This window comes from Amphiura filiformis, chromosome 5 (genome assembly GCF_039555335.1).
Source record: "Amphiura filiformis chromosome 5, Afil_fr2py, whole genome shotgun sequence".
NCBI classification, from domain to species: domain Eukaryota; kingdom Metazoa; phylum Echinodermata; class Ophiuroidea; order Amphilepidida; family Amphiuridae; genus Amphiura; species Amphiura filiformis.
In genome coordinates this window covers 41,028,592-41,053,982 of record NC_092632.1, presented here as the reverse complement: position 1 = coordinate 41,053,982, position 25,391 = coordinate 41,028,592, and the positions used below count along the sequence as shown (strand labels likewise).

At 36.5% G+C, this 25,391-nt stretch overlaps 1 protein-coding gene across 1 annotated transcript in view; it reads left to right on the top strand.

Annotated features, from left to right (window-relative positions):
- The window catches only part of LOC140153127 (WD repeat-containing and planar cell polarity effector protein fritz homolog), a 33,316-nt gene extending 10,734 nt beyond the window's left edge, over positions 1–22,582 (top strand). The window contains 16 exon segments of the mRNA XM_072175769.1: positions 649–748; positions 2,196–2,232; positions 2,745–2,815; positions 5,007–5,129; positions 6,605–6,696; positions 7,505–7,609; positions 8,653–8,758; positions 9,130–9,244; positions 10,646–10,769; positions 17,005–17,068; positions 17,434–17,539; positions 18,107–18,248; positions 20,084–20,239; positions 21,778–21,887; positions 22,345–22,466; positions 22,468–22,582. Coding sequence (XP_072031870.1) covers positions 649–748; positions 2,196–2,232; positions 2,745–2,815; positions 5,007–5,129; positions 6,605–6,696; positions 7,505–7,609; positions 8,653–8,758; positions 9,130–9,244; positions 10,646–10,769; positions 17,005–17,068; positions 17,434–17,539; positions 18,107–18,248; positions 20,084–20,239; positions 21,778–21,887; positions 22,345–22,466; positions 22,468–22,503 — 1,609 coding nt within the window. The 3' untranslated portion in view covers positions 22,504–22,582.
- Positions 22,583–25,391: the final 2,809 nt, after the last annotated feature.

The window sequence follows — 25,391 nt, the reverse complement described above, 5'->3', positions numbered from 1 at the left end:
ATCTCAAGTTAAAAGTAACGCCATGTTGGATTTCGCAGTGGTAGATTCGAATCACACACACTAACCTAATCCCGCGGGGCATATACACACACGTAGAAGCGAGATTTGTCTGTACGCTGTAGACGCAACCACGTAAACACACTGATTCGAATCTGTCGTTGTGAAATCAGATATGGCGTTACTCTCAACTTGAGACGAGACGCACTATAGTTGAATAAATAACAAGTGGGCTTAGGTAATCAGACAAATCAGCTTATAGGGGCTTAAATACTGAACAATATAGTCAGAATGTGAGATATAACACTGAACATTTCTGTGTTTCAATTTCTGTCCGTCATGTACTCCCATGTGACACAATCTGATCAGGCCAAAGGAAGCAAGTTTGACAATATAGTTTTAGCATCAAGTTGTGTAGTAACCAAGCATGCTAATACTGAACTCCTTACATCTCTAGAATGCTTGGCTGCAAAGTTTTGCATTTTTATAATTTGCCTTTCATGTATTTTATTGTTTTTTGATTCCTACAATTGTTGACTTCAGTATATGCAAATGTACTTATTTTGTATACATCGTAATTTGTTGAAAATAACCAATCTTAATGCTTGACTATTAATGATTTTTATCCATATTTTGTTTTTTTATAAACAGTTTTTGCCAACCAAGGCATATCCATACTTTAGAGAATGTAACTCTCAGTTCAGAAGAGTACAAGATTGATACTTGCATATATGAATGCTCAAAGAATAGAGTAAGTATTTAGTATTAGGATTTCCTGAATTCCTGATAAGTATAATAAGCATAATTTTCACCAGTTTTGTGTGTAATTTTCACCTATTTTTTCAACATTATGCTGCAAAAGGCATCCTACTATAATTCACCAGAATCTGTTTGTGTGTTTGTGTGTTTGTCTGTCTGTTTGTCTGTCCGCCTCTTTTCTCGGAGACCGGGGTGCACGTTCCTCAAACTTGGTGGGTGGGTGCAGCTTGGTATGAGGAAGAACGAGTTTATATTGGTTAGTGGGTCAAGGTCACCCTAGGTCATCCAGGGGTCAAATTAGTAAAACCGTTTTCTCGGAGACTGGGGTCGACGTTCCTCAAACTTGACGGGTGGGTGCGTCTTGACCCGGGACAGAACAAGTTTGTATTGGTTAGTGGGTCAAGGTCACCAGAGGTCATCTAGGGGTCAAATTAGTAAAAACTGTCATATGGGCATGAAACTTGGTGGATAGGTGCATCTTGACCTAGGACAGAACAAGTTTGTATTGATTACTGGGTCAAGGTCACCCAGGGGTCATCTGAGGTCAAATTAGTAAAAACTGTTTTCCGCCTATTTTCTCGGAGACTAGGGGTCGCACGTTCCTCAAACTTGGTGGGTGGGTGCATCTGGACTTCAGACAGGACAAGTTTGTTTCAGTTAGTGGGCCAAGATCACCCAAGGTCATCCAGGGGTCATCTGAGGTCAAATTAGTAAAAACTATCGTATGGGCATGATACTTGGTGGGTACAGTCAACTTTTATAGTCAAATTTTGGAAGGTCATTTTGGGGTCATCCGGGTCACCCAGGGTCATCTGAGGTCAAATTAGTAACAAATGTTGTATGCGCTTGAAACTTGGTGGGTACAGTCAACTTTTAGAGTCAAATTTTTGGAAGGTCATTTTGGGGTCATCCAAGGTCAAATTACTAAAAACTGTCATATGGGCATGAAACGTGGTGGGTACAGTCAACATTTAGAGCCAAATTTTGGAAGGTCATTTCGAGGTCACAAGGGGTCATCTGAGGTCAAATTAGTAAAAACTGTCCTATGGGCATAAAACTTGGTGAGTACAGTCACCATCAGCCAGGTAATCGCGACAGCCGAGAACCGCCAAATACGGGTAACCGCCTAGTTGCATTAACTTGCACACATGCACCGGTGCATAGTTCCTTACCAATGGAGCAAGCTTCTTTTCAGTAGCTAGCACACCGTAATCAACATACATACATATCATCACTAGCGTTGTAAGCTCAAAGGAAGCACCTCAACTAAAGAGGCTAATTTCACCACTGGCCTGGGCTACCATAATTGCATTTTTGTTGTACACTGATAAATTGATTGCGAACAGTTATTACAAATGGTTTGTGGCAAGCTATGAGATGCATTACATTTGCATGTTGAAGAATTAACTAGCTACATTTTGTGTGTTGCTTTTTTACAGATACAAAGAGCTACTGTTACAACTATACCACTGACAGGTTAGTATTTAGCCTTTGACCTTGCATTTTGTACTGCAGAAAAGAAATGTAGTGTAAATTTAACTTATTGTGCTCTTTTCCACAATATCAAGTCAACATTGGCCAATTCAGTCTCTGAATGCGGTGTCAGGGATAACAGCACAGCTGCAAATAATGATATGTTGTAAACATCTACCAACGTTTTTGGCTCGAACTATTGAATCAACATCAAATTGTCTTCAAATAGCAGAACAGTTGAAAAATATGCAGGTGCCAGGGCAAATTACTTCTATAGATGAGTTAATATACAATATCCATGAGCCAAGCATGATCATTATGATAGTGTCTGTTCTAATACTAAATTCCATTTGTGGAATGCGACACACCTAGCTGTGTAAGTAGCACTTCATTCATTTTAATCATTTAATAATGTAAGATGTTTCTTATAATAGAAGCATAAAAATGCTATGATTCATACTGAACTGCTATAAATATCTATTGTTGATATTAGCATTGCTTTTTTATATTTCCAGCTCCTGTTGTATGCCATGGTAGAAATAACACTGAAGATAAGTTATTAATAGGATGCCAAGATGGAAAATTGGTAGGTTATTAAAGTTTGTTAAAATAGGCAAAAATTATTTGGTTTTTGTTACAGCGCATGTCAATAAAGTCCCAAATCAAGTCCCAAGTCATCACATCGTAAATTCACATAGACGCCCGCGAGTCAAGCATTACGCAATTCACAACTAGCGTAAGTACTGCGCCTAACTGCGTGCACACCATTCTACTACATCAGTACTTGGTGTTATGAGTCTTTATGGGTTTTTTTGCCTATAATAAGCTGAACAAATGCAAATTTTTTTGCCTATAATAAGCTGAACAAATACAATAGACCTTGTTTGTATTTTTTAATGCAAATATGTGATCCAATCAGGCCAGTGACATTAGTTTGAATAGAGATACAGGCAAAAGTAGAGAGTAAAAATAATAAACATTGTAAAGCATCTTAAATTTATAACCTAATTTGCTAGGTATTTAAGAACAAAAATCTTTACATAGCTAGGCATGTAGATATTTTAGCAATAGTATGGTTGGTTGCTGAGCACCTTGAGGATGTTATCTCAATGTTCAAAGTTGTCACCTTCACCTTGAAAGCATAAGGTTGTGTCTCATATACGTCTTGTTTATTGCTGCTTACAAATTCAAATATAAATGAATACCAAAAAAACAATAATAATATTTCTTTGAATTCAGTCACAAAGCTTCAGTAGAGATTTGAGATACATCATATGAAGTACAATGTGGTACATTTAACAAACTCTTGATTGGTAGATTGAATTTGCTTATGCAACAGGTATATCTGAGTCTTATTTGTTCAAGCCTCGGTCGTGCCCAAGGACTGTATGTGCATTTGGTTTCCTCCTGCTTTCAAAAAATCGGTGATTAGTTGTTTGGTTATCAAAATCTTCCCTCACCCAATGGAATTTGGGAAGCTGCACAGAAAATTGGTGGATGTTACAATCCAAATACGGATAGGTCTGCGCCAGGTTCAGCTGCAACTGGCCTAGATGATTGTGATGATTCACCATGGCAGCGAAATTACAGCGCTTTGAATCCTTCAAGATCTACCTGGAAAAAGGCGCTATATAAATCTGAAATTTATTTATTTATTATTATTACTGTTTAAAGAACAATACAATTTTCAACTAGATCTGGGAACAGATCTGAACCTAGCCGGGCGTTCCGGGCCGGAAATGCTAATCTTTGACCTTTGATCAGTCATCTCACACCATTAATGGTGCATCACTGTAGCATGTAAGGGCTTTATCCGTCTTCCATAGGCTGAGATACCGCTACTTTTCCGTAATTTTAAACATTTTTTTTTTAATTTTTTCGTTTTGACCTCCTTAATGACCTTTGACCCCAATATAAAAAAAAACCTCATACATACCGCGAAAATGCATTGTTACAGTTTAAATTTAAAAAATCTACTATTCTTAGTTATGGAGATAAAAATTCTTAAAGTTATTTAGCTTAAAACCGAAATGACGTCTAAATGACCTTTGACCAAAAAATAAAAATACCGTGCACACATCGGGTAACACTAATGCATATATGAAGTTTATGCAACTCTGGTCTGGTTACATTTTGAGATAAAAAAAAATGAACATATTTGATGATTTTTGTTTTTTTTTTGGAAGCGACCCCTTAATGACCTTTGACCCCAAAACTGTAGACACCCCAAAGACCCTGGTTGGTAGCAATGCATGTGTGCTAATGACAATACTCTGCTATGTAATTTGTAAAAACAGTGATTTTTTGAATATTTTTAGCTTTCAGACCGAAAATGACCCCCTTAATGACCTTTGACCCAAATTCTGTGAATAATTTATAAGCACTGGATATAGCCGATGCATATGTGCAAGTGACGTCATTGTAGGATGTAACATGTAGGAGAAGAAGCATTTTGAAGATATTTGGTTTTATACCGGAAATGACCCCTTAATGACCTTTGACCCCAAATTTGTGAATATCCTATAGACACTGGATATAGCCAATGCATATGTGCAAGTGACGTCATTGTAGGATGTAACATGTAGGAGAAGAAGCATTTTGAAATTTGTTGCCAGAAGAAAGAAAGAAAGAAAGAAAGAAGAAAGATCCGATAGGATCACAAGACCTAGCCGGATCCCGGCTAGGTAAATAGCAATTAAAACCTTGTATTTAAGTTCATTAAACACCTAATAACTAATAATTGTGCTTTAACTGTGTCATATATCTTCCCTTCTCAGGTTTCCTATGACCAAATCAAGAGAACCACAAGGTTTATCCAAACAGATTCAATACCAAAGCACATAGCGTGGCATCCAGCAGGTTGTCTGCTCTTTGTTGCAAGTGTTAAGTCTGAAATACAGGTGAGCCAAGTCACTCAGTGTACATTTGTCTTATTTTCAGACTCTTGATAAATAGTTGTACCAATTTTTGCACTTTTGTGTTTATATGTATTTCTGCCGGTGTTGATACTACAGCCAGGCTGTTACCTACGGTGGCCAGCTTTAACGGGGTACTACACCCCTGCCCAATTTTGTGCCTATTTTTGCATTTTTTCAAAAATTATAGCGCATTGGTAACAAGTAAGATATGTATATTATAGGGGCAAGGAAATTTTATTTCAGCACAGACAACAGTTGTGGAGTTACAGTAAAAAATGAGGGAAACCAATATTTGAAAATAAATCAATAACTACTTGCCTTGAGTTGCTGAATTTTCAGTGCAGTAGTTGTAGTCCTTGCCCCTATAATATACATATCTTACTTACCACCAATGCGCTATAATATTTGAGAAAAATGCAAAAATAGGACCAAAATTGGCCAGGGGTGTAGTACCCCCTTAAGGGGCAGCAAAATGTTAACAACTACAAAAAATCAGCCCTTTCATGCCTATGAGTGGGGGTGGCAGATGGGAGCCTGCCTAGGGCAGCAAGAATATTTGTAACAGTTGCAGCAGCCCTGTTGATTGCAATTGTCAACCCCCAATAATAATGATTGAGCAAACTACAACTATCAGGGATGAAATTCTTGCTTGGATTTGAGGAATTCTTCCATTTGGACTTTTTCTTCCCTGTACAAAAGTGTAGGAGTCTCATTAATTTTCCTTCTTTTTGGTGCTTTTCCTCTTTTTTGATTGAACCTCTGTCTCATGTGTTATATTCTTACATTGGTAGTATGAACGTAGTCTCAAATACAAATACATCTCATGTACCCGCTGTGGTATATAATGTGTGGGTGAAACAAAAAATGCCCTCAAAACAAGACTTTTTGGTCACTTGTCTGGTATCAGAACTAAAAAAGACAAAGCTGTTGCCAATCACTTCAACTCTCCCAATCATATCATCAATGATCTCTCCGTTACTGGCATAGATGCAGCTCACAAACTTTTAGACCGTTCCTCTCGCCTCACCAAAGAAAATTTCTGGATCCAACAGCTCCGCTGTCTTACACCCCTTGGGCTAAACATTGGGGATATATTTTTCTTTCTCCTCACCTTTCTTCTGTCTGATCAATATTTATTGATTTATTGATTTGCTTTTTTCTTTCATCATTTTGTAGTACCTGTAGTAGTAGTGTAAGATTCAATATTGCAGTCATTTCTGTGATTGCTGTTGTAGAGTGTAGACTGTAGTAATAACACACTGAAGAAGATGATTTTATATCGAAAGCTTTGTGCATAACTTTAAACCTGTGGCCTGTTAAACCTTGTTGGAACTCATTATATAATTGTATCTCACACAAGATCCAGGCCTTTCTCCCCGGCTTGTTGCTGTTGGTAGTGTACCTGTTGGTAGTATGATTTCAGTGAAAAGCAACCATGTAAATTATTTTTGTTGCAGTGTTTTGACATGGCGTTGAACCAAATTAATCTGGTACTTGTGGGTGAGGAAGCCAAACCATCTCCAGTACTTCATTTAGCTGCGTATTTTAGGTAAGCTTAATAATAATGTAAGGATATAGACAGTTGAATGTTACATCATTTCCTCACTTGAATTGCCATTACTTATTTAATTTTCTGAATATGTATGCAATAGAGTGGGCAAAACTTGCTGGAAATAAATTTGAAGGTATGGGAGGGAAGTATGTCAAAAACACCCAGAGGTACCTCCCAAGGTCAAAGATCACTTAGAGGTCAGATTGGATTGAAACTTGGTGGAAATAACCGCAAGGAGAACACAATGCTAAAAATCACCTTTCTGATAAGTTATAGTATTTTTTCAAGTATGCCACAGGGTTGCCAAATCCACAATTTGGTAGCCCAATTGGAAGACTTTTGAAGATTTTCCCAGCGACTTTTGACAATTTCCTGTCCTATAGAAACAAATGGTTAAGAAAAGAAATTGGGCGACTTTTTCTACATTGGCTGTCGTGACTTTCGGTTCTTTCCTGTCCCATAGAAACCTATGGTTAAGAGAAAAATTGGTGACTTTTTGATTATTTGAACCGCAATTCAGGTTTAAAATGTTTGGCAACCTTTACGCCATCATTTATCACAGTGCCAGTTTAGCCGGTCCCTGTGTGAGTGGTCAAGGTTTCGTCAGATGTATCTCTGACTTAATGGGATGTGCAATCACTTGTTCAATGCAAATAATACATTACTGTGAATGCTCAATTCAGGCAAGGCTAATGCATTATCGTTTCTCTTGTTTTTTAAGGTATTTTTTTGTTTGAACTGTCATCTCATAAGAAGCTGTAACTATTTCCATGCTGTAACACACCTTTATTTTCTCTTTATTCAGATCGGCATCATCGTCAAACCTTCTAAGATTAATATGGGCTAGACCGTCAACTCCAACAGATGTCCTAGCTGATGCAATAGACTCACTCTTTATGAATTTTGAAAAGTAAGTCAATATTAATACGTATGGCTTAAATTACATTTACGAAAGTATTGTCCGAAAATGCATGGTGATATGTACATGTAGGTTTTGTCTGTCATTTTCTTTTTAAAGTGAATAAAAGTGTACAGCTCAGATGTATGATAGCTTGAATAGGATCATTCTATGAACCCCTGAAATGATGTGTGTGTTTGAGGAAACATGAATATGTTTATATTGAGCAGAAACATTACAAAATTACATCTTTGTGTAGTGTCCATGAAAGTGCTATATTCTAAATAGTGATTAAAAATCATAATATATATGTGACGTGGTATATCAAAAAGACACTTTTGGGCAGGTTATCAATTTTGAATGTTTTGGATATCTTAAAATATAAAGATATTTTGCTCCACACCACTGTTTTCCCCAATGAAATCGGACATTCCTAAGTGAAGATATTGAGTTTGTAAGTTATGGTGTTATAAAATAAAATTGAGATATTGGCTTTTAAATATATTATTGACAATGTTGAGAGTAGGGATGACCATGAAAATGTCTGAAAAAAATACAATATTTTAAACATTATTAACATCACAAATTTGCAACACACTCAAATTGTTAGAAAATCACCCCTGGGCAGATTTTTTGCTATTTCTCCATTTACGTTCAAAAGTTTCTCCTTTCGATATACCACGTCACATATCATCTTCAAATGACAAGGCCCTAACAGCATAGCTTGTGTGTTTGAAAGTATGTTTCACTTGATAAATCATTCCTTTGAATCAAAAATATGAGGTAATGAAGAATAAGGTGGCCTATATGCTTCACCCTAGCAGGGCGTAAGACTATGCGAGACATAAATTAATATATGCGAGGATCGGAAATAAACGATGCAAGCCAGAGAAATTATAATTTAAATGGCGTTTTGGGGGCTCGAGCAAACTGACATATGAAAATATTGAGAGAGAAAATCGGTAATCCAGTGACTGGGGTTCAATCCCCGCTGAGTCCTGACCTAAAATATTAGGTAATACATATTGTTCAAACCCACCTTGGTTTCTTTTCAGTGGTCCATTAGGTATCCTGACATTACATCTTGGTATTCTAAGCAGAGGTCAGCTTGGGTCACAAGAATTAATGCAACAGTACCTGAAACATCAACAAATAAGTGAGGTAAGTATATAATAGCATGTCTTTTCTACACATTGGTCTTTTTTTTGTAAAAGACAGTGCTTAGGCCAAGTAAAAAAATAACATATATATCATCCCGACTTTTTCAAAAGTTGGTGAGGGAGGCCCTTATTATTTTTATTGCGTTATGTTTTTCCAAGATGGCCGCCCTGTCTAAAGTAGCTATCACTGATAACAGTATATAACAGACATGAGAATTTCAATTCAGGCTATTTTGTTATCCAGATTTACGGGGGGTTTTTTTCAGCCCGTTTTGGGCCTTATAAATAAATAAACAAACAAATAAATAATATGAAAAAGAATGATTGCCTGCAAGTTAAATATAATACCCTGATGCCCTTGTTTGCATACAGGCTGTGAGTCTACTAACCTGCATGAATTGGAACACAGAGAGTAGCAGCTGTTTTACCTGTCTATCATTTGTTATGAATCATCTATTGAGACTACCACTCACTCCAGAGAGAGAAGGTAAGTGACTGTTATATAGGCTACAAATTTCATGATGGTTATGTCTGATTATAAAGGTGAAATTTGAAAAGCTTATTAACACTTCCAGGAGTGAAGTGATAGAAATGGTTGTATTGTGGGTTTGTTTTTGGGTGTTTTTTTTATGAAAGAGACAAAAGGCAGACACCCTCCACAAAAACATCACAATAGATTGGTCTTACAGGGTGTATCAAAATAATTGGTACCCATCAGTTTCCAGTTATCACTGACAAAACTACCACACCAAATGCAACAAAGGAGCTACCTTATTTATTGATAACTGTTATGAAAGGCCATAAAACTCTAAATCCTGGGCATTTCAAGCGGATACAATGTTGCATATTAAAGAAGCAGGCTTATCAATAAACACCAAAAACGATAGGTACCAAACATTTTGATACAGCCTGTACAATAGTACATATTTGTTCAGCAGCCTGTAACTTTGCTCAAACTTTTTTGGAGGGTGTCTGCCTTTATTCAAAAAACCCTTGATTTAGAGGCATAAAGTTTTACAGTATTTTCTTTTGTGATATCTCCAACACAGCCCTTTTAAATGATATGAAAAATGCCCACTTTGGTCAGAACTGCAGAAGAGTGAGGGAAGACAAGTTGTATGATCCAGAAAGTTTGTGCCACCCTTGGTCTTGATCACCTTAGTCTCTCCTGATGTAGTAGGCCTCCTTCATATGGCCTGCATCAGGTGGCAAGTGTAGAAATGCAAGATGCTTATATGAAAGGGGGTGTTAAAGTGAGGCTCAATACTAAATTCTGAACTCTCAATAGCACTTGGGTTCTGGAGTTGTAGTTGGAGAGTTGTAGGTAAAAATAATTGAAATTAATATCGAGAGGGCTCGGTGCAAAAAAGACTCATCTGCATTAGCTCCTCTGGGTTCTGTTATTCATAAGCATGATTGTATTTATATACAACATTACCCAGGGGAGGGAGTGGAGCTGAGACTTTGTTGCACTGATCTACATGGCATTAATATCAAAGGCTCTCGGTGCAACAAACTTTCATCTCCATTAGCTCCACTGGGTTATGTTATTCAGAAGCATGATTGCATTTATACATAACGTTACCAAGGGGTGGGAGTGGAGATGAGCCTTTGTTGCGCTGAGGCCTCGATATACATCTCTACATGCCATTATAATAGAACTACACGTACTGTGCCCTCCCACTGATACAATTACCACTACTGAAGCAGAGCCTATTCCACTATTGAATGGTGCAATGTATTTATTGTAATAATAGTGCATGCTACAAGTTTTGCACATGCAAATAAAATACGAGATATGTAACCAAATAGAAGAAGAAAATATCACTTATGCATCTGCATGTACTACATGTATATTTTGCACAATTGTTCTATATATTACTTTCAGCTGCCCTGGAGACTAGTCTAGGTAGTTTCTATGCACCAGTCAGGCCGTTATCGGAAGTAATAGTAGTAGACTACAGGGACCCTATTAGTAGACTTGCTCGCAGGTTCTTTCACCAATTACTTAGGTAAGTTTTGTGTTATTAACCCTAATCATACCAAACATCCAAAAACCTCAATTCAAAAAGCATATGCATGGGCAGGTATACCATGTGATGTAATTGCATTATCATGCAAACAGCCATATGGCGACGGAAAAAGCTTGGCCGGGCAAACTACACCCCTGTGGCAAGGTAGGCCCATGCACGTCTCTGGTACCCGAGGGGTCGGTGGTTCAAAAACCACACCCGAGAAGAAAAAAAAGATTTCTCTTCTTCTTTCTTCCGTCCTTCTTTCCTTCCCGCTTGCCTTGCAGGTTCATGAAAGTTGTTTGGAACAACTACTGTTGCAAGACAAAAAATGTCAAAGTCATTTTGGGGTCATTTGGTTCAGCTACCAAAAGCAGGCAGTCGCAAAAGCAGGCTTGTGATTCGAGAATCTCCTTATTTCTTTAATTGCTCCTGGCTCAGACTTCGTATCTGAGAAGTCAATGGAAACAGTAGTGAATCATTGTTTTATACTGAAAGATTATTGCATGGGTGACTGAGTTATCAGACACATGAAATAAAAAACAAACAAAATACAAAAACCAGTTATTAATCAATCAAAACATAGATCACATTGATATCGAGAAATATTTGTACATTACGTGTATAGGATGTTAAAAATTGCTTCATTTTTAGAAAATGTGATAAGTTTTTAACCAAAGAAAAACAATTTTGAGAAGGGAGACATTTGGGTGGGTAGAAAAAGATTCCTCTATTCACAAGTTTTTTAAATTTTTTAAATCAACAAAATGTATCATCATCAACTTGACTCGTAATAATGACAAAATGTACCTCAATAAACACAATAAACAGAACACATGTAGATCTTGCAAAATATGTTTATTTCTTGATCCATGTTCTAGCCAGTCTATTCTCAAAATGAAAACAAAGTGAATCTGTACAAAGTCATTTGATGAAATGAGGTGATGTATCATATTGCAAAGGATTCTGGGAAGGGTAAGATATCTTCTCATTCTCATAACAGGAAGCTTCTTTTGTGTTAAGGACAGTTGCATTTTACCTGGCAAAACACAAAACTCTGGGAATGAAACTAAATTGAAAAACAATACATGAGACACCAGGTATCAACTAAATTGATATAAAGGGTGTTGGCTCTTATTAAGTTTGTTCCTTTTATGCAAATAAGACAGTTTATGAAGTTTATGAAAGTTTATAAGAACAAACACTACAACAACATTGTAAAAATGTTTTAGAAATGTTATTCAGCAACTCTTCCTATACCTTTGTACAGGAGCAAACCGTTGTTAATCCGTGAAATGAATCCACACGTAGCCAGTAGCGTAAATGCAAATGCAAGTTAATGGAAGTGCATATGCGTTAGCATTTAAAATATGCCACGCCTGGAACTTGTGCACGTGTTACATGTTGTTTTCATTATTTTGTATTATTTTATTCTGTAGTTCTTTTGCTGCTATCAACAGAAAAATCATGAATCTTCTTATAATGTTGAGTACCTGGGTAGTGACAATGGCTAAACTGGACATTCCTCATAAAATAATCCTCTTAATTGCATAATCTTTAGCTTTTTTGTTGTTGAAAGGGATTCAGTCACAAAGAGATTTCATATTTCTAGTCCAATAAAACAGTACTCATCACTGTGGATGTTTCAAAGTCTAGCAGACTTCTTTCTCAACACTGATGTTGTTGTGATGATCTTCTGTTTACCGCTGATGATACTGGTTGCTTAGTCATGTTTCACGTTGTTCATCACCGATCAACAACTCGCATCCTGCACGTTTGCATGGTTAACTTCGCTCGGGCAGCTTAAGTGAATTTAATGAAGTAAACCATGCAGACGATGAGGATGCATCTTTGTTAATCGCTGATGAACAATGGTGAAACATGATTGAATCCATATTGTAAAATATGATTGGCAAACATTTTTGCAAAATAATTTTTTCACAAAACAAAAACATTATTGGATATATGGAATTTGAACTTAATTCCAAGTTACATGAAACTTACGGACTATATGATTGAACTTACATGGCAAAACATAATATTTATTTTTGGGAAAAAATATTGCTAGATACAATTCAGACATCAGAAATATTCTATAATATATTGATACTTGACCAGGAAATAATAACAAGCATCTGAATTCTGGTCATTATAGTTGTAATAAAAATGATTTGCACACAACTGTGTAATACTTTATACGGAGAAAGAGATAGTCAGGAAATGAGTTAATTAAACCGGCGATCTATCGGCACAGGCCTCTTAAGTTCCTCTCGAAGGCGTCTCCAAAACAAATACTGTCCATATCCATCACCTGGCCATTTTAGGCACTGCACTTGACAGAGTAATTGTCTAAATAACAGAGTCTTTCTATTATTTGGAATCTCTTCCAGGATGATAAGAATCATTACATTACGATTCTCTTCCAGGACTCTATAATTTGCCATGTCTAGTTCCTTATTACACCAATTGTCTTCAAAAAATTGTGGGGAGAGTATAACAAGAACCTTGCGGCTTCTCTGCATGTGAAGAGATATTTCAACTAACTTGTTTCTCCCAATGCGCATGTCACGACACCTTAGGAAAACCCTGAAAGGTTCTTCTCCTTGCTCAATATTGGGTAGAAGCTCTCCATGTACCCAATCATCAGCACTTTCTACATGGTAGGGGACATAGGCATCGTATAGAGGGATACCATCCTCATCATCATCGATACGTTCAGCATTTACAATTAGATGATGCTGTTGGTTTCTTCTTCTGTTGAACACCAGGAACAATCTGTACTTAATATGCCACCAATAACGCACTATCAGAATTACTGAAACTACTAGAACTAAAGCGCAAGTAATGCCAATTAAAATGTACTTCCACAGGTGTAATGTACAATCTAAATTTACCTGTGTAATACTTAAATCTTTTTCTGAATCTGGGGAAAAACAAGTATATGTTTTACCAAACACGGGAAGCTTGACCGCGGTATCTGTTAGTACCCAGTTCCTAAATGCCTCCACATTGCAATCACATTGAAATGGATTGTTACCGAAATTCATTGACTGTGCTGATTGGGTTACATGTAGAATTTCTTTTGGGATTATTAGGATTCTATTGTTACTGAGGTCCAAATTAGTTAAGTGTCTTAAATTACTTAAGTGTTGAAAACTACTCACTGATACCAGTTTGTTGTTACTTAAATCCAGCAATGTTAAGCTACTGTAATAAATAGCTAGTGTATTATCAATGTGGTCAATCCCATTCAAATTCAAATAAAGGCTTTGCAATCTGGGTGCTTTGAAGACATTCAGTAGACCAGCAAGGTCAGAATCACAATAGTATTCAAGTTGCCGTAAGTACAGTTCTTTTAAAACTGGTAATTGCATTTCAGTATTGTAATCATAATTAAACAAGTAGCCCCCATCTAAATTTAAAGTCGCAAGAAATGGGCAGGTAGAATTAGTTTTATGGAAGTCGATGTGGATTACTCTAGCATCAAAAGATTCCAAATGTGGTGCAACCTGACATATGTGTGCACTATACCAGTCATCAAACATTGGATAATCTAGATTTTGGTACCCTATGCTTAAGTTCTTTAAATTTGGCGGAGAGCATGACCAAAGTTGATTTCCATAAAGGGCATTGGATGATAAATCTATTTTTTCAAGTGATGCTATGTTGCATAACTGTTCCCATATAAATTCAAAGGCACCACTCAATTTATTGTGGGGTAGATCCAAGTATGTTAGAGAGTCATAGCTACTAAATATATTCAAAGCACCATATGAAAGCAAATCAATGTGTACATTTCTGAATTTTAATTTATTTAAATGTTTTAAATCTTTGAAGACATTCTCAGACAGGTTTACTTGTGGGCCAAAGGATGTAGAATATAAAGATAACACTTTCAATTCCTTAAACCATTGAAAAGGTGCGCCTTGAAATGCACTATACCTCTTAACGCGTAATTCTAATTCCTGCAATGATGCCTTCCAACTTCCCCATGATGCAAATGTTGTTGAATTTAAGTTCATAGCCTCGTTGTATTTATGCAAGGTTAGGTATTGAAGAGGTGAATCTAGTGAGTTCAAAGCATCTATGGCTGTATGGATGTCGACAGAAAGAACAAGGTAGAGACTAGTAAGATTGTTGAGTACTTCAAATTCTGGAAAACTGGTAGTTTTTAAGTACATCTGGTTAAATTCAAGAGATGTCAAAGGAATTACTCGGCTACATTCATGACCTGCATTGATGCGATGAGGATATTCTTTGTATGATGAGCAAAACTTGATTTTAGGACAGGATCCAACAACTGAGATATAAAGGCGTTGTAGGTTGTGTAATCCAGTAAACAGTTTGCCAATAGTATCACAGTCCTTAATAGCAATGTGCAGTTCATGTAAAGATGAAAGTTGAGTTAGAGGGGCACCAGTAATATTATCGGACCAATCATTAAATGACAAGGATAGAATTTGTAAGTTTTCCAACCCTACAAGGGATGAAGTAGCGAGACTTGATATATTTTGCCAATGAAGGCTGACAAGTTTCTTCAGTGAGATGAGATCTTGAAATGGAAAACCAGTTAAAGGACCCAAATGGTTTCCAGCTAAATACAAGCTGGTAAGTTTACCAAGTGTACTGAAAGCTTTGTCACTTATGAAGGATATTGGGTTTTCATCCAAGTACAAACTTAAAAGATGATAAAGTCCAGTAAATGCACCATCATGCAAAGCTGATATATGGTTGTGAGAAAGATCCGTATATTGTAACCTGTGAAGACTGCTAAATACATTAGCCTGGATATGAGAAATGGAGTTATAAGATAGTTGCAGAGTTAATAGCTTATTCAGTCCAATGAATGCCCCATCAGGTAATGTTGATATTTCATTACTCTGAAGAACTAAATGTTGCAACTCTTTAAGGCTTCGAAATGCACCATCAGGAATAGCAGTTAGTTTATTATAACCTAGATCAAGTGACTTTATTGAAGCAGCATGCCGTAATGGTGGAATACAGATAAGTTCTCTGGTGCCACAATCCATATTGGTATAATTCCACATTTTACAAGCGATACTTCCTTTTGGATAGCATGAGTTCTGTTCTGTTGGACGTTGGTGCGAGGACTGCAGTATCAAGAGCATGAGCAAACTACACATAACTTGTAGTATTAGTATAGAAGCCATTGTGTAGTTCAAAATTGCTGTGCTTCATACACACGAATAAGATGACCAAAAATTGTTGCGTCTATCCTACCACGTATGCATCTATACCAGTTAGCGCTGGTTATGGCTGAGCTTTTATTATGCGTTAGTTTCAGATCATTATAAGGTTGCCAGAATGTTTACAAGCAAATGCATATAATGCTACAGGAAGGTAGTAGCAAACGTAGTTTTGATCATTCTATTCTATTCTACTCTGCTCTATTCTATTCTATTCTACCCATTTATGAAGTGCTTCCTGAGAACCCCTGAGAATACAGCACTATACAATGATAAAATACTGCAAAGTTTCAGTCTAAGAGGAAATGCAGAAAATCCATAAGGGATTTGGTTACCAAGCATCTCTAAAATAATAAAATAAGTATTAACCATTTTTAGAGAATGATGTCATACCTCAATGCATGTGGACCGTGCCATATTATTCACACAGACTATAACTGCCCATATGCTTAAATGGTAAAACTTCCAAGAGTCTAAGTACAAATATTTACTATCTTTTAAGTAAAAGCATAAATTTGAGGTCATTTTGGGGCCATCCAGGGTCAAGTCGCCATAGATTGTCACAGGCTTATGATATTTGGTGGGAACATACTGTGGAATGTGGGCATGTTGCCTGTGGGGTCGACGCTAAGCCAGTTTTGTGTGAGCGTACTCACAAATAGGGCGAGCATACACAAAAGAAACTTTGCGCGTTAGCGATGTCACCCTGTCTGAACGCTGTACCAACGTCAGCTGAATTCAAGTACGCATAGAGGGCAAAGGCATGAAAAATTCCAATCTATGTGTTTATTAATGGGTCGGAATGACCACCTGAGTGAGGCAAAGACTCAAGGTCATTTTGGGGTCATTCAGGGTCACCCAAGGTCAATTTGCCATAGATTATCACAGGCTCATGATATATGGTGAGAATGACCACCAAAGCAAGACAAAAAATGGCAAGGTCATTTTGGGATCATCCAAGGTCAAATTGCAAGTAATAGTGCAGATTACAAGTGATAGTTAAGTTGATCTAATTTTTTATTGTTTAGGTACCAAAGATTTGAGAAAGCATTTCTGCTTGCTGTGGACCTTCATTCCAGGGATCTATTCATGGTAAGTTAACTGCATTACATGATTGTGTACATATTTGAACAAATAAAATATAAAATACAGAATGGTTCAAAACAGCATTTATTGTTGGGGAAGGGGTATTGGTGTGTTAGGAAAAGGTTTAGGCTTGACACCAAAGTTTTATCACATAAAAATAACTGAAATAAGGCCATAATATAGTGTAAGTTTTCCATAAGTGTCCCAACACATTTTGACGATGATTGTAACTTTTGAAATTTATTATCCAAATACTCCCCTATTTTGTATGGTAACAATTAGTGACGCTTATTCTACTAAGTGTGAAATTAGTAGAACTCTTTCATGTCCTATGTGTAACCAGACATTTTTGTTATTTTGTTTGATCCCAGGATATACATTATCTTGCCTTGGATAAAGGTGAAAGAGCTCTAGCGGCTGTAGCCAAGCAAAAGGCTGATGAAATTGAGCAGGAAATGCCATCTGCATCAGATACAGGTAGATACCATGATACCATTCATCAAATCATAGTATATACACATGTTTGTAAAGAGGTCATTTAGAGCTTTCAGAAACTGAAACTGATAAACTTTTCTGTGCGAAGTTACGTCATTTGACCAATCGCTGAAAACAATATAAAACAAAAGAATTTTAACACTTTCTTTGCCAATATCTCAAAATCAAGATTAGCGACATTCGACTCATTTCCCTTGATCGTGTCACATATGTGAAGCTGAATATTAATTTATACTGAGAAGGTAGAAATTGATTTCCTTAACAACAAATAAACACACTCCCCATTTCACCCTGGGTAGAAAGAGCAAGTAAGGTAAAGCGCCATGCCCAAGAGCACAACACAAAGGCATGGCCGGAGCTCAAACTTGCAATCCACTGATTGCAAGACAGGGCACATACCACTGCGCCACCATGCATATGTTGCTTGTCAACACTTTCATAGTCTTATCCTGTCATTCCTAATACCTTTTCATAGTCCAATCCTGTCATTCCTTAGATATATCAATACTTATGTGAGTGTTATATTGTTTGTGATTAATCTTCCAACAGACAATGTGGATTCGTACACCGAGTCGTCAGGAGAAGAAGATGATTACAGTTCAGATTCATACTACAGTGAGGAAGATGAAAGGGATCAGAGAAGAGCAGATGTCACACCGACAAGACACAGGGTGCAAGAGGGTCCTGAGAGGTATGGCAAAATTTCTCATTTCTAAATTGAATACCTGAGTGGAAGAAGGGCCCAACTCCATCAAAACTGTTTATGAGATATTAAAAAAAACCTAATATTTGGAAATGTTTTATAGACAGAATGTTTTCAACTTCAGGGGACCTTTAATACATGAACATACAATAGTACATACATTCGAAATTATATATGATGTTTCCATGGCAACGGTACAGGCCTTAATACAAGCTGGAGTTGGGCCCTTCTTTCACTAATATACTGCAATTGCCAGTTACGTAAGCAGATGTGTTATAAATAGCTACAGAAACTTGATAATTATCCATTAATGGCACAAGTGGAAGCATGTAATATGTTAGCAAGAAAGTTTATTGTAGTGAAAAGCAGATTTCATGGATGAACAAAATTCCCCTTTAACCCAATATTTGTGGAAGAAGGCCCAACTCCATGGAGTTGGGCCTTTCTTCCATGAAAACAATGATTAAGTGTATGTGGAAGACTATTTAGAGAGTGGATTTTGGCTCATCTTTCATACACAAGGAAGAACAGTCTGCTGGCAATAAAATGCTGGGTCTAACTCATTTTTGTAAAACATTGGAGTTGGGCCCTTCTTCTACTCAGGTATTCAATTAACAACACCTTTGTGATTTGTAAAGGACAAGTATGGTGGTCATGGCATATTAGCATGGCAATAACTCAATGAGCAAAATGCTTTTATAATAAAAAAAAAATATCCCATTGCTTGTGAACTACTCCCCATTCCAGAAAAATACAGAACTAATTTTTTTGGATTAAAAAATATTATCCTGTTTTGCCAAATGAAACATAGCTAAATTATCCTAATCCTTTAGTTAGTCCTAACTGGCAATAAAAGTCAAATTTTAATATTTTTGCAATTTGAGGGAAAATGGTCCCAAAACATGCAATTTTGTGTGTTTTCTTACAAATGTAGTCACAAAATTGTAGGATTTGGCACAAGTCTAAGCATTCAAAATCTTGAGTATAGGGTAAGAGTTAGCTCATCATTTTTTTAATATTATAATTATGTTATTTATGCTTATTGGTTATGAAAAAGATTGGAAAATGTGTTTTCCAAAAATTAGAATGCATAACTTGAAATTAGTCTTTGTTCAAGACTTCAAGTCTTCGGGCTTGATTGTCACAGAATATGAAAAAGGTCAAAAAACGCTTTTGGCCCTTATTTCCAAAAAATTGACCAAATATTACTTTCATTGCCAGTTAGGACTAACTAAAGGATTAGGATTTAGCTATGTTTCATTTGGCAAAACAGGATCATATTTTTTTAATCCAAAAAAATTAGTTCTGTATTTTTCTGGAATGGGGAATAGGTGAATTCAAATGTTGTTGGGAACTGTCCACCAACCACAGCCCAGCCAATCAAGTAATTACATGCTATATGAATAAAGCACACCCATTTGTGACCCATGTGGTCCATGGAGGCCAAAGACGGGTCATGTCACATTAAAGGTAACAGGAATTTTGGCATTTATTGCCCCCTCTTGATATATTTGCTAATAAAAATGACAGCATGCATATCATGTGGTATGGTGCTATATTTCGGAGTGGCTGTTAGTTTTGGTGTACTCTTACATTGTATGTAGGTAATGCAAAAGCCATTCTATTCAAAAGTCATTAAATTCAGTTGACTACAGGTAAAATTTGCTTATTAAATGAAATCTTACTGGGTGTAACAGATTCCATCAGAGTGGACAAAATTTCATTTACAGTTGATGAATAATACTTACATTGTGCTTTTTAGGGTCATCTTATTGTATAATGAAATTGAAATAGTAAACCTTTTTTTTCTTATGTGTTTTCAGGGCTGCAGGTGGACATAATTCCTCAGGGCAAGGAGCAAAAGGCAAAAGTGCCTTAAAGCCCAGACCTTTGCCACAAGCAAGTAGATCTACCAGACAAGTAGACAAGGAACCATGGTATCAAGCCGAAGATGAAATAGATCAGGCCTTTGCCCTTGGGTAAGATATAAGTTTATAATTCATAAAAGATTATTTAATTATACCATTCCATGAAATAACATAGATATAAAAAAGATGCAGACATTGTTAGTTTTAAAAATAGGACTATCAAAATACTAACCTCATAAAGAAAATATTAGTGCTGATTTACGTTTTACGGCGAGGAGCCATAGTTTTAGCCATTAACTAAAGAATAGCAGTGTACTACTTAATATTAATATATTGACCTTGTAGGAAATGAGTCAAGCCAATAATTGCATTAACATTTCCATAGGTCTTGCGGTTCAGTTCAATATGTCAATACAAATGTTTTTGGCATTTTCCCATTCCCGAAAAAAAATGATGCACATGGGGCAGAAATATCCTTCAAGCCTTGGGAGCTCCTTATAGAACTCATACCATCCCTCTTGTACGTTAGACTACCCCGTAGTCCACTTGCCCATTGTGCATACTCTGGATATTGTATTTAAGCTTAAAACTCTGATTTAATTAATGTGTGCACAATTGATAGATTTTCACATCTGATCAGTCACCCTACTCCCTCTGTTTGTTAGCTTCCCAAGTGGACTACTGACTTTGCCTTGCGGTTAAGATTTTTAACACAGGACTCTATGGAGAGTTAAGCCAATTTCTGGCCTAACTAAATTGGCCATGATGTAATGCATCTTTAAATGGATCTGCCTTGTGATTGGTCGCCCATATCTCGATATGGTTTAAATCGTCTGGGCCCGCGCCATTACCATTAACTACACCGTAAACAACTGTCTGTGGTATTTGCGGCGCTTTTGTGTTAATCTCTCATCAAACATCTAGCGCGTCTTGTACTATACCATGCTAGATCATGCTTAGTACTTGTGGTTAATGGACTGATAAACAAGTATGCTTGACGGTGTGTTTTTAGAGAGCAAAGTCCAGGGGGTAAAGTTCTGCTTAAAATTCAAAGTCCATAGTCGGATTTTCGGGGTTCGCTATCAATAAACTGGTAGATTCCAAAATCAGAATTGTTCAGTATTAAAGTGAGCCGTTATAATTATGCAAGAAATGTTGCATTCAATTACTTTTATTGTCACTAATCGTCTGATATTTTTAACTCTTTATGACCATCCCCATTTTACTATTGAATACTTTTAATTTTAATAAACATCAGTATAATTTTGAGTTCAACGAAATGGGTTCATCATGACTAATAATAACATATTTTTAATAAAATTCGACTATGGCATAGTCTACTTGTACCTCTGCTTTATTTGTCTCAATATTTAGGCCATGCTTCCCTCCAACCCACCATAAAGGAAAAGGTGAGAATAACCCAATTCACATCCCCACTTTACCCCACCAAAGCTCATATTTTTCTCTTAACCCGGTAAAATATTAAGCTTGGGATATGTTTCCTGTAGACAGTATGAACAAAAAAATCAAGACCACATACCTTTGGAGACATTTTGCATAGAAAGTTGCCCTATAATTTACCGATATGTTCTAATTACAATTGTTTAACTCGTCTGTATAATGTTATATTCTTGTTCATATGATTTCAGTGCTGACATTGAAGAATTGCATTTGGATGATTCTCGCGGTCTTGCTGGTATACCTGGTGATGTCTACATACAAGTACTTAGTGATAACCCATTTGGATGGGATCAAACTGGTAAGATGGATTTTTTTTAAATCATTCAATTTTGACTCATTTGAAACTTGATTATGAAACAACTTTTGCATCAAATGCTATTTGAGCAAGTACAAATACAATTACTGCAGAGGGGTTATAGACCAATCTCACATAACTTAGTGGTTATGAAACAAAAGTGCCATGGATGCAAGTTTTGGTTTAGACCCCGTATGGAATCTGGGTGGTCAAACAAAAGTTTGCCTCTCCCATGCAATTTATTGCAAAATACTTCAATGCCACAAAAGCAAATTAATAACATGCATCTTTGCCATGGAGCATAGAGCATAACTGAATTTTATATAGAGTAATAGCTCCCACAAAGTATAAAATACTGTGCTATGAATTTCTCGTCATGGACTGTTTGTTATAATTTTGTAATAGCACCTAAGAAAAACAAATAAAAGGTTTCTATAATTTCATCTTTTTATTTCTTCAGATTCTTCTCAGCAAAATAGACAAAGGCAACAGCCACCCAGGGAACAGAACGAGCCAGGTCCGTCAGCACAGCACCCTCAAGAGCCAGGTGAAAGGCAAGGAGAGAATAGACGTGGCACAACAAAAAACTGTCAAAGTTATACACTTTGGCATGGTTTGATAGCAAAGCAGTTATTGCTTTTGTTTAATTATAATATTTAAATTTGATCAAGCATTATGAAGGCAGGCCCTATTGTCTCAGTGATGTGATGCAGTGCTATTGTGAATGGCTTATATACCGGTACAGGTGGTGAACTACAAGCTTATAATAAAACTATAAGGGCACTTAACTGTCTTCATTTTGCTTGATTAAGTTAGTCATGTGTACAGGAAGAGTCATCCCTGTGCATGTTTGAATCAATCCTAGATTCCAGGATTGAGTATAGGTAAACTCAATTGTACACATTAAGCCTGTACGTTATTACCGATGTACAGCACATATATATAGGAAGAAGATGATGTCTTGTTAATTATATACTCCTCGCCAAAAAATTCTGGACAAGTGCAAGCCTGTCATATTATGTGCAGAATTCTTTACTTTTTAGAGATCAATTGTGCAGCTCAGCTCACCTCCTCTTCCAAATTTCCAATTAAACTTTGTATAGAGTGTAGATTTATGTTTAAGGAAATTTTTGCTTCATACACTTTTTAATTAAGGATCTGGTCTTGTCTGTGTCCAGATTTTTAGGCACAGAGTATATTTGGCAAATTGCTTTTTCAGGTATTTGCTGAAGTAAGCTTACTTTACTTGTTTAAGTAAGTACATCAGTCGAAAAAGACGGCTATTATAATAGCATTTGTGACCCGTTCTGACAAAACCAGGAACAAGTCGCATTTTTAACATTTCTTGGATTTAAATAAAAATGTAAGCATGGGACAATAAGCTTCAAAATGATACCTTGATATTTTTGCTGAACTGCTAATCTAAGTAATGCGCTAATTAGTTTCCTGCTTTACACAGGATTGAATAGGGATTATCATAGTTCAACTGTCAATTATTGATTAAATAAACCTCTTTTAAATAAGTACTTTCAAGGATTTGAAAGTCCACTCAGTCCCAAGGTCAAATACCATGAAATTAAGAATTCCAACATTTGATTGTTTTTAATGGTAATGTCATATTTAAAGGCAAAAACATGTCTGGCGACTTGTTCCGGGTTTTGTTGGAGCTGGTCACATATACTTCAATCTGTTACCAAATGGTAACAGTAAGAAGACCTAGAATTTTGTCATGTGACACATGTCATGATATGTGATTTAGCAGTGTGCCAAATCCTTGTGACACGATTCTATTAAGTGCAATATTTTATTATATGAGTGAGTGAAGCTTATATAAATGGGATCAGTTACTTTTCTTTTGAATCAAAGCACAGGGCTAGGAGGAAAGTACAACTTTCCACACTCAAACTTGCCCTGTTGATAGTTTAGTTGTCTGTGTCATTTGATTGTTAAAATATTGGTGATAGTTCTGGCCTTAATTCATAAAAACCAAGTTGAATTTTCCATACATAGGGTGTTAACTGAAAATATTCAACTAGTATCGGACCAAATCATAAACAACAATTAAACACTGAACGCCATACGCAATTAACTACAGAGTCGGGTACAAATACTAGGCCTTGACTTTTCATCTAGTATTAGTAATAATATGCCCGACAATCTATCAATATTTAGTCCTACAATGTACAACTAATGAAACGTTTGATATATTTGGTCAGCATTTGTTTACAAACATTTGGTTGGTGGATTAAGGGATGGAGCTATCATCTTGCCTCCGGTTTACATAATTCCAGCATTAATACTTCTTTATTACCATTTATAATATCCCTCGAACCATTGGATTGAAACACTTCCTAATTTCACCCAATCTTAATACATAAATAAAACACAGCTGGCAGCTGTGGGAAATTTGATACATGCAACACCATGTGATAAATTTTACCTGGTTTGTTTCTGCGCAGTTGAGGTTGACATTGATTTCAACTTTACATTTCCTCCTTTTGCCTCTTGTTCATCTGCACTGTTGACGGTAACGATGAGATCACATTGACTTCTAGCAACCATCTCCTTTTTCTTCTTGGCCATGGCTTTGACAGCCTGCAGACACTTTAGGCATATTGCAATTTTGCCAGGTAAAAATGCTGATCCCATATTGGCAATAGCCACCGCAAAGCATCATACTCATCCTTAGTGGAAGAGGATAAAATATATTTTCTTGCATATGATGGAACAGATTTCCTTTTATCAAAGGCACTGCCACAATAAAATCAGAAATGATCGTCACAAATTCCACTGTCAAAGTGGTTCCCTGTGACAATCGTCCCTTTACACTATAGAATAATTAATATAGCGAGGGTCTAGATTGCATAAATGTGAATTTACCTTGTTACTATCAATCTCTTCATCTCAATCAAAGTGCTGTAGTTGAATACTGGTATTTTCATGAGCTGTGCCAATCTATCATCAATGTCTTTTTCTAGGATTTCAACTTCCTCCTCCACCACTTGGTTTGGAAACAATACATAGACCAGACATTATCAAGTATAGTGATGTGTGCACCACTGTTTTGTGGCATGCAGCGGGGTTGCAAGTGGCATATGCCCTCACTTTAAAAAAAAAAGATATAATAATAAAATTATAAAAAAGGATCGAACTCAAAATAAAATTTCATTCACTCTGCAATACTCTTGTTATGGTTTATCAGAGACATGTTGAAGTATAATTATAACTGTATAAATTTGAAAACTTGCAAAAATTGCTATACTCCTGATATATTTGTGCTATAGCACAATGCTGCTGCTGCTCTCAGCAATTCAGTGGGCTCCTAAAACTGCCCTCCACACAATTGGTTGCTGGGTTGCCACTGGATTACATATCCTATCGCTTGGAAGACTCTGCATTATATTGACACTTAGACAGTGTTCTCCTCAATTAGAAAGTTGGGTGCCACTACATCCCTGCCAAAGCAGACCTTCATGGTACCTTTCCCTGATAGCACAGGTAATTGTG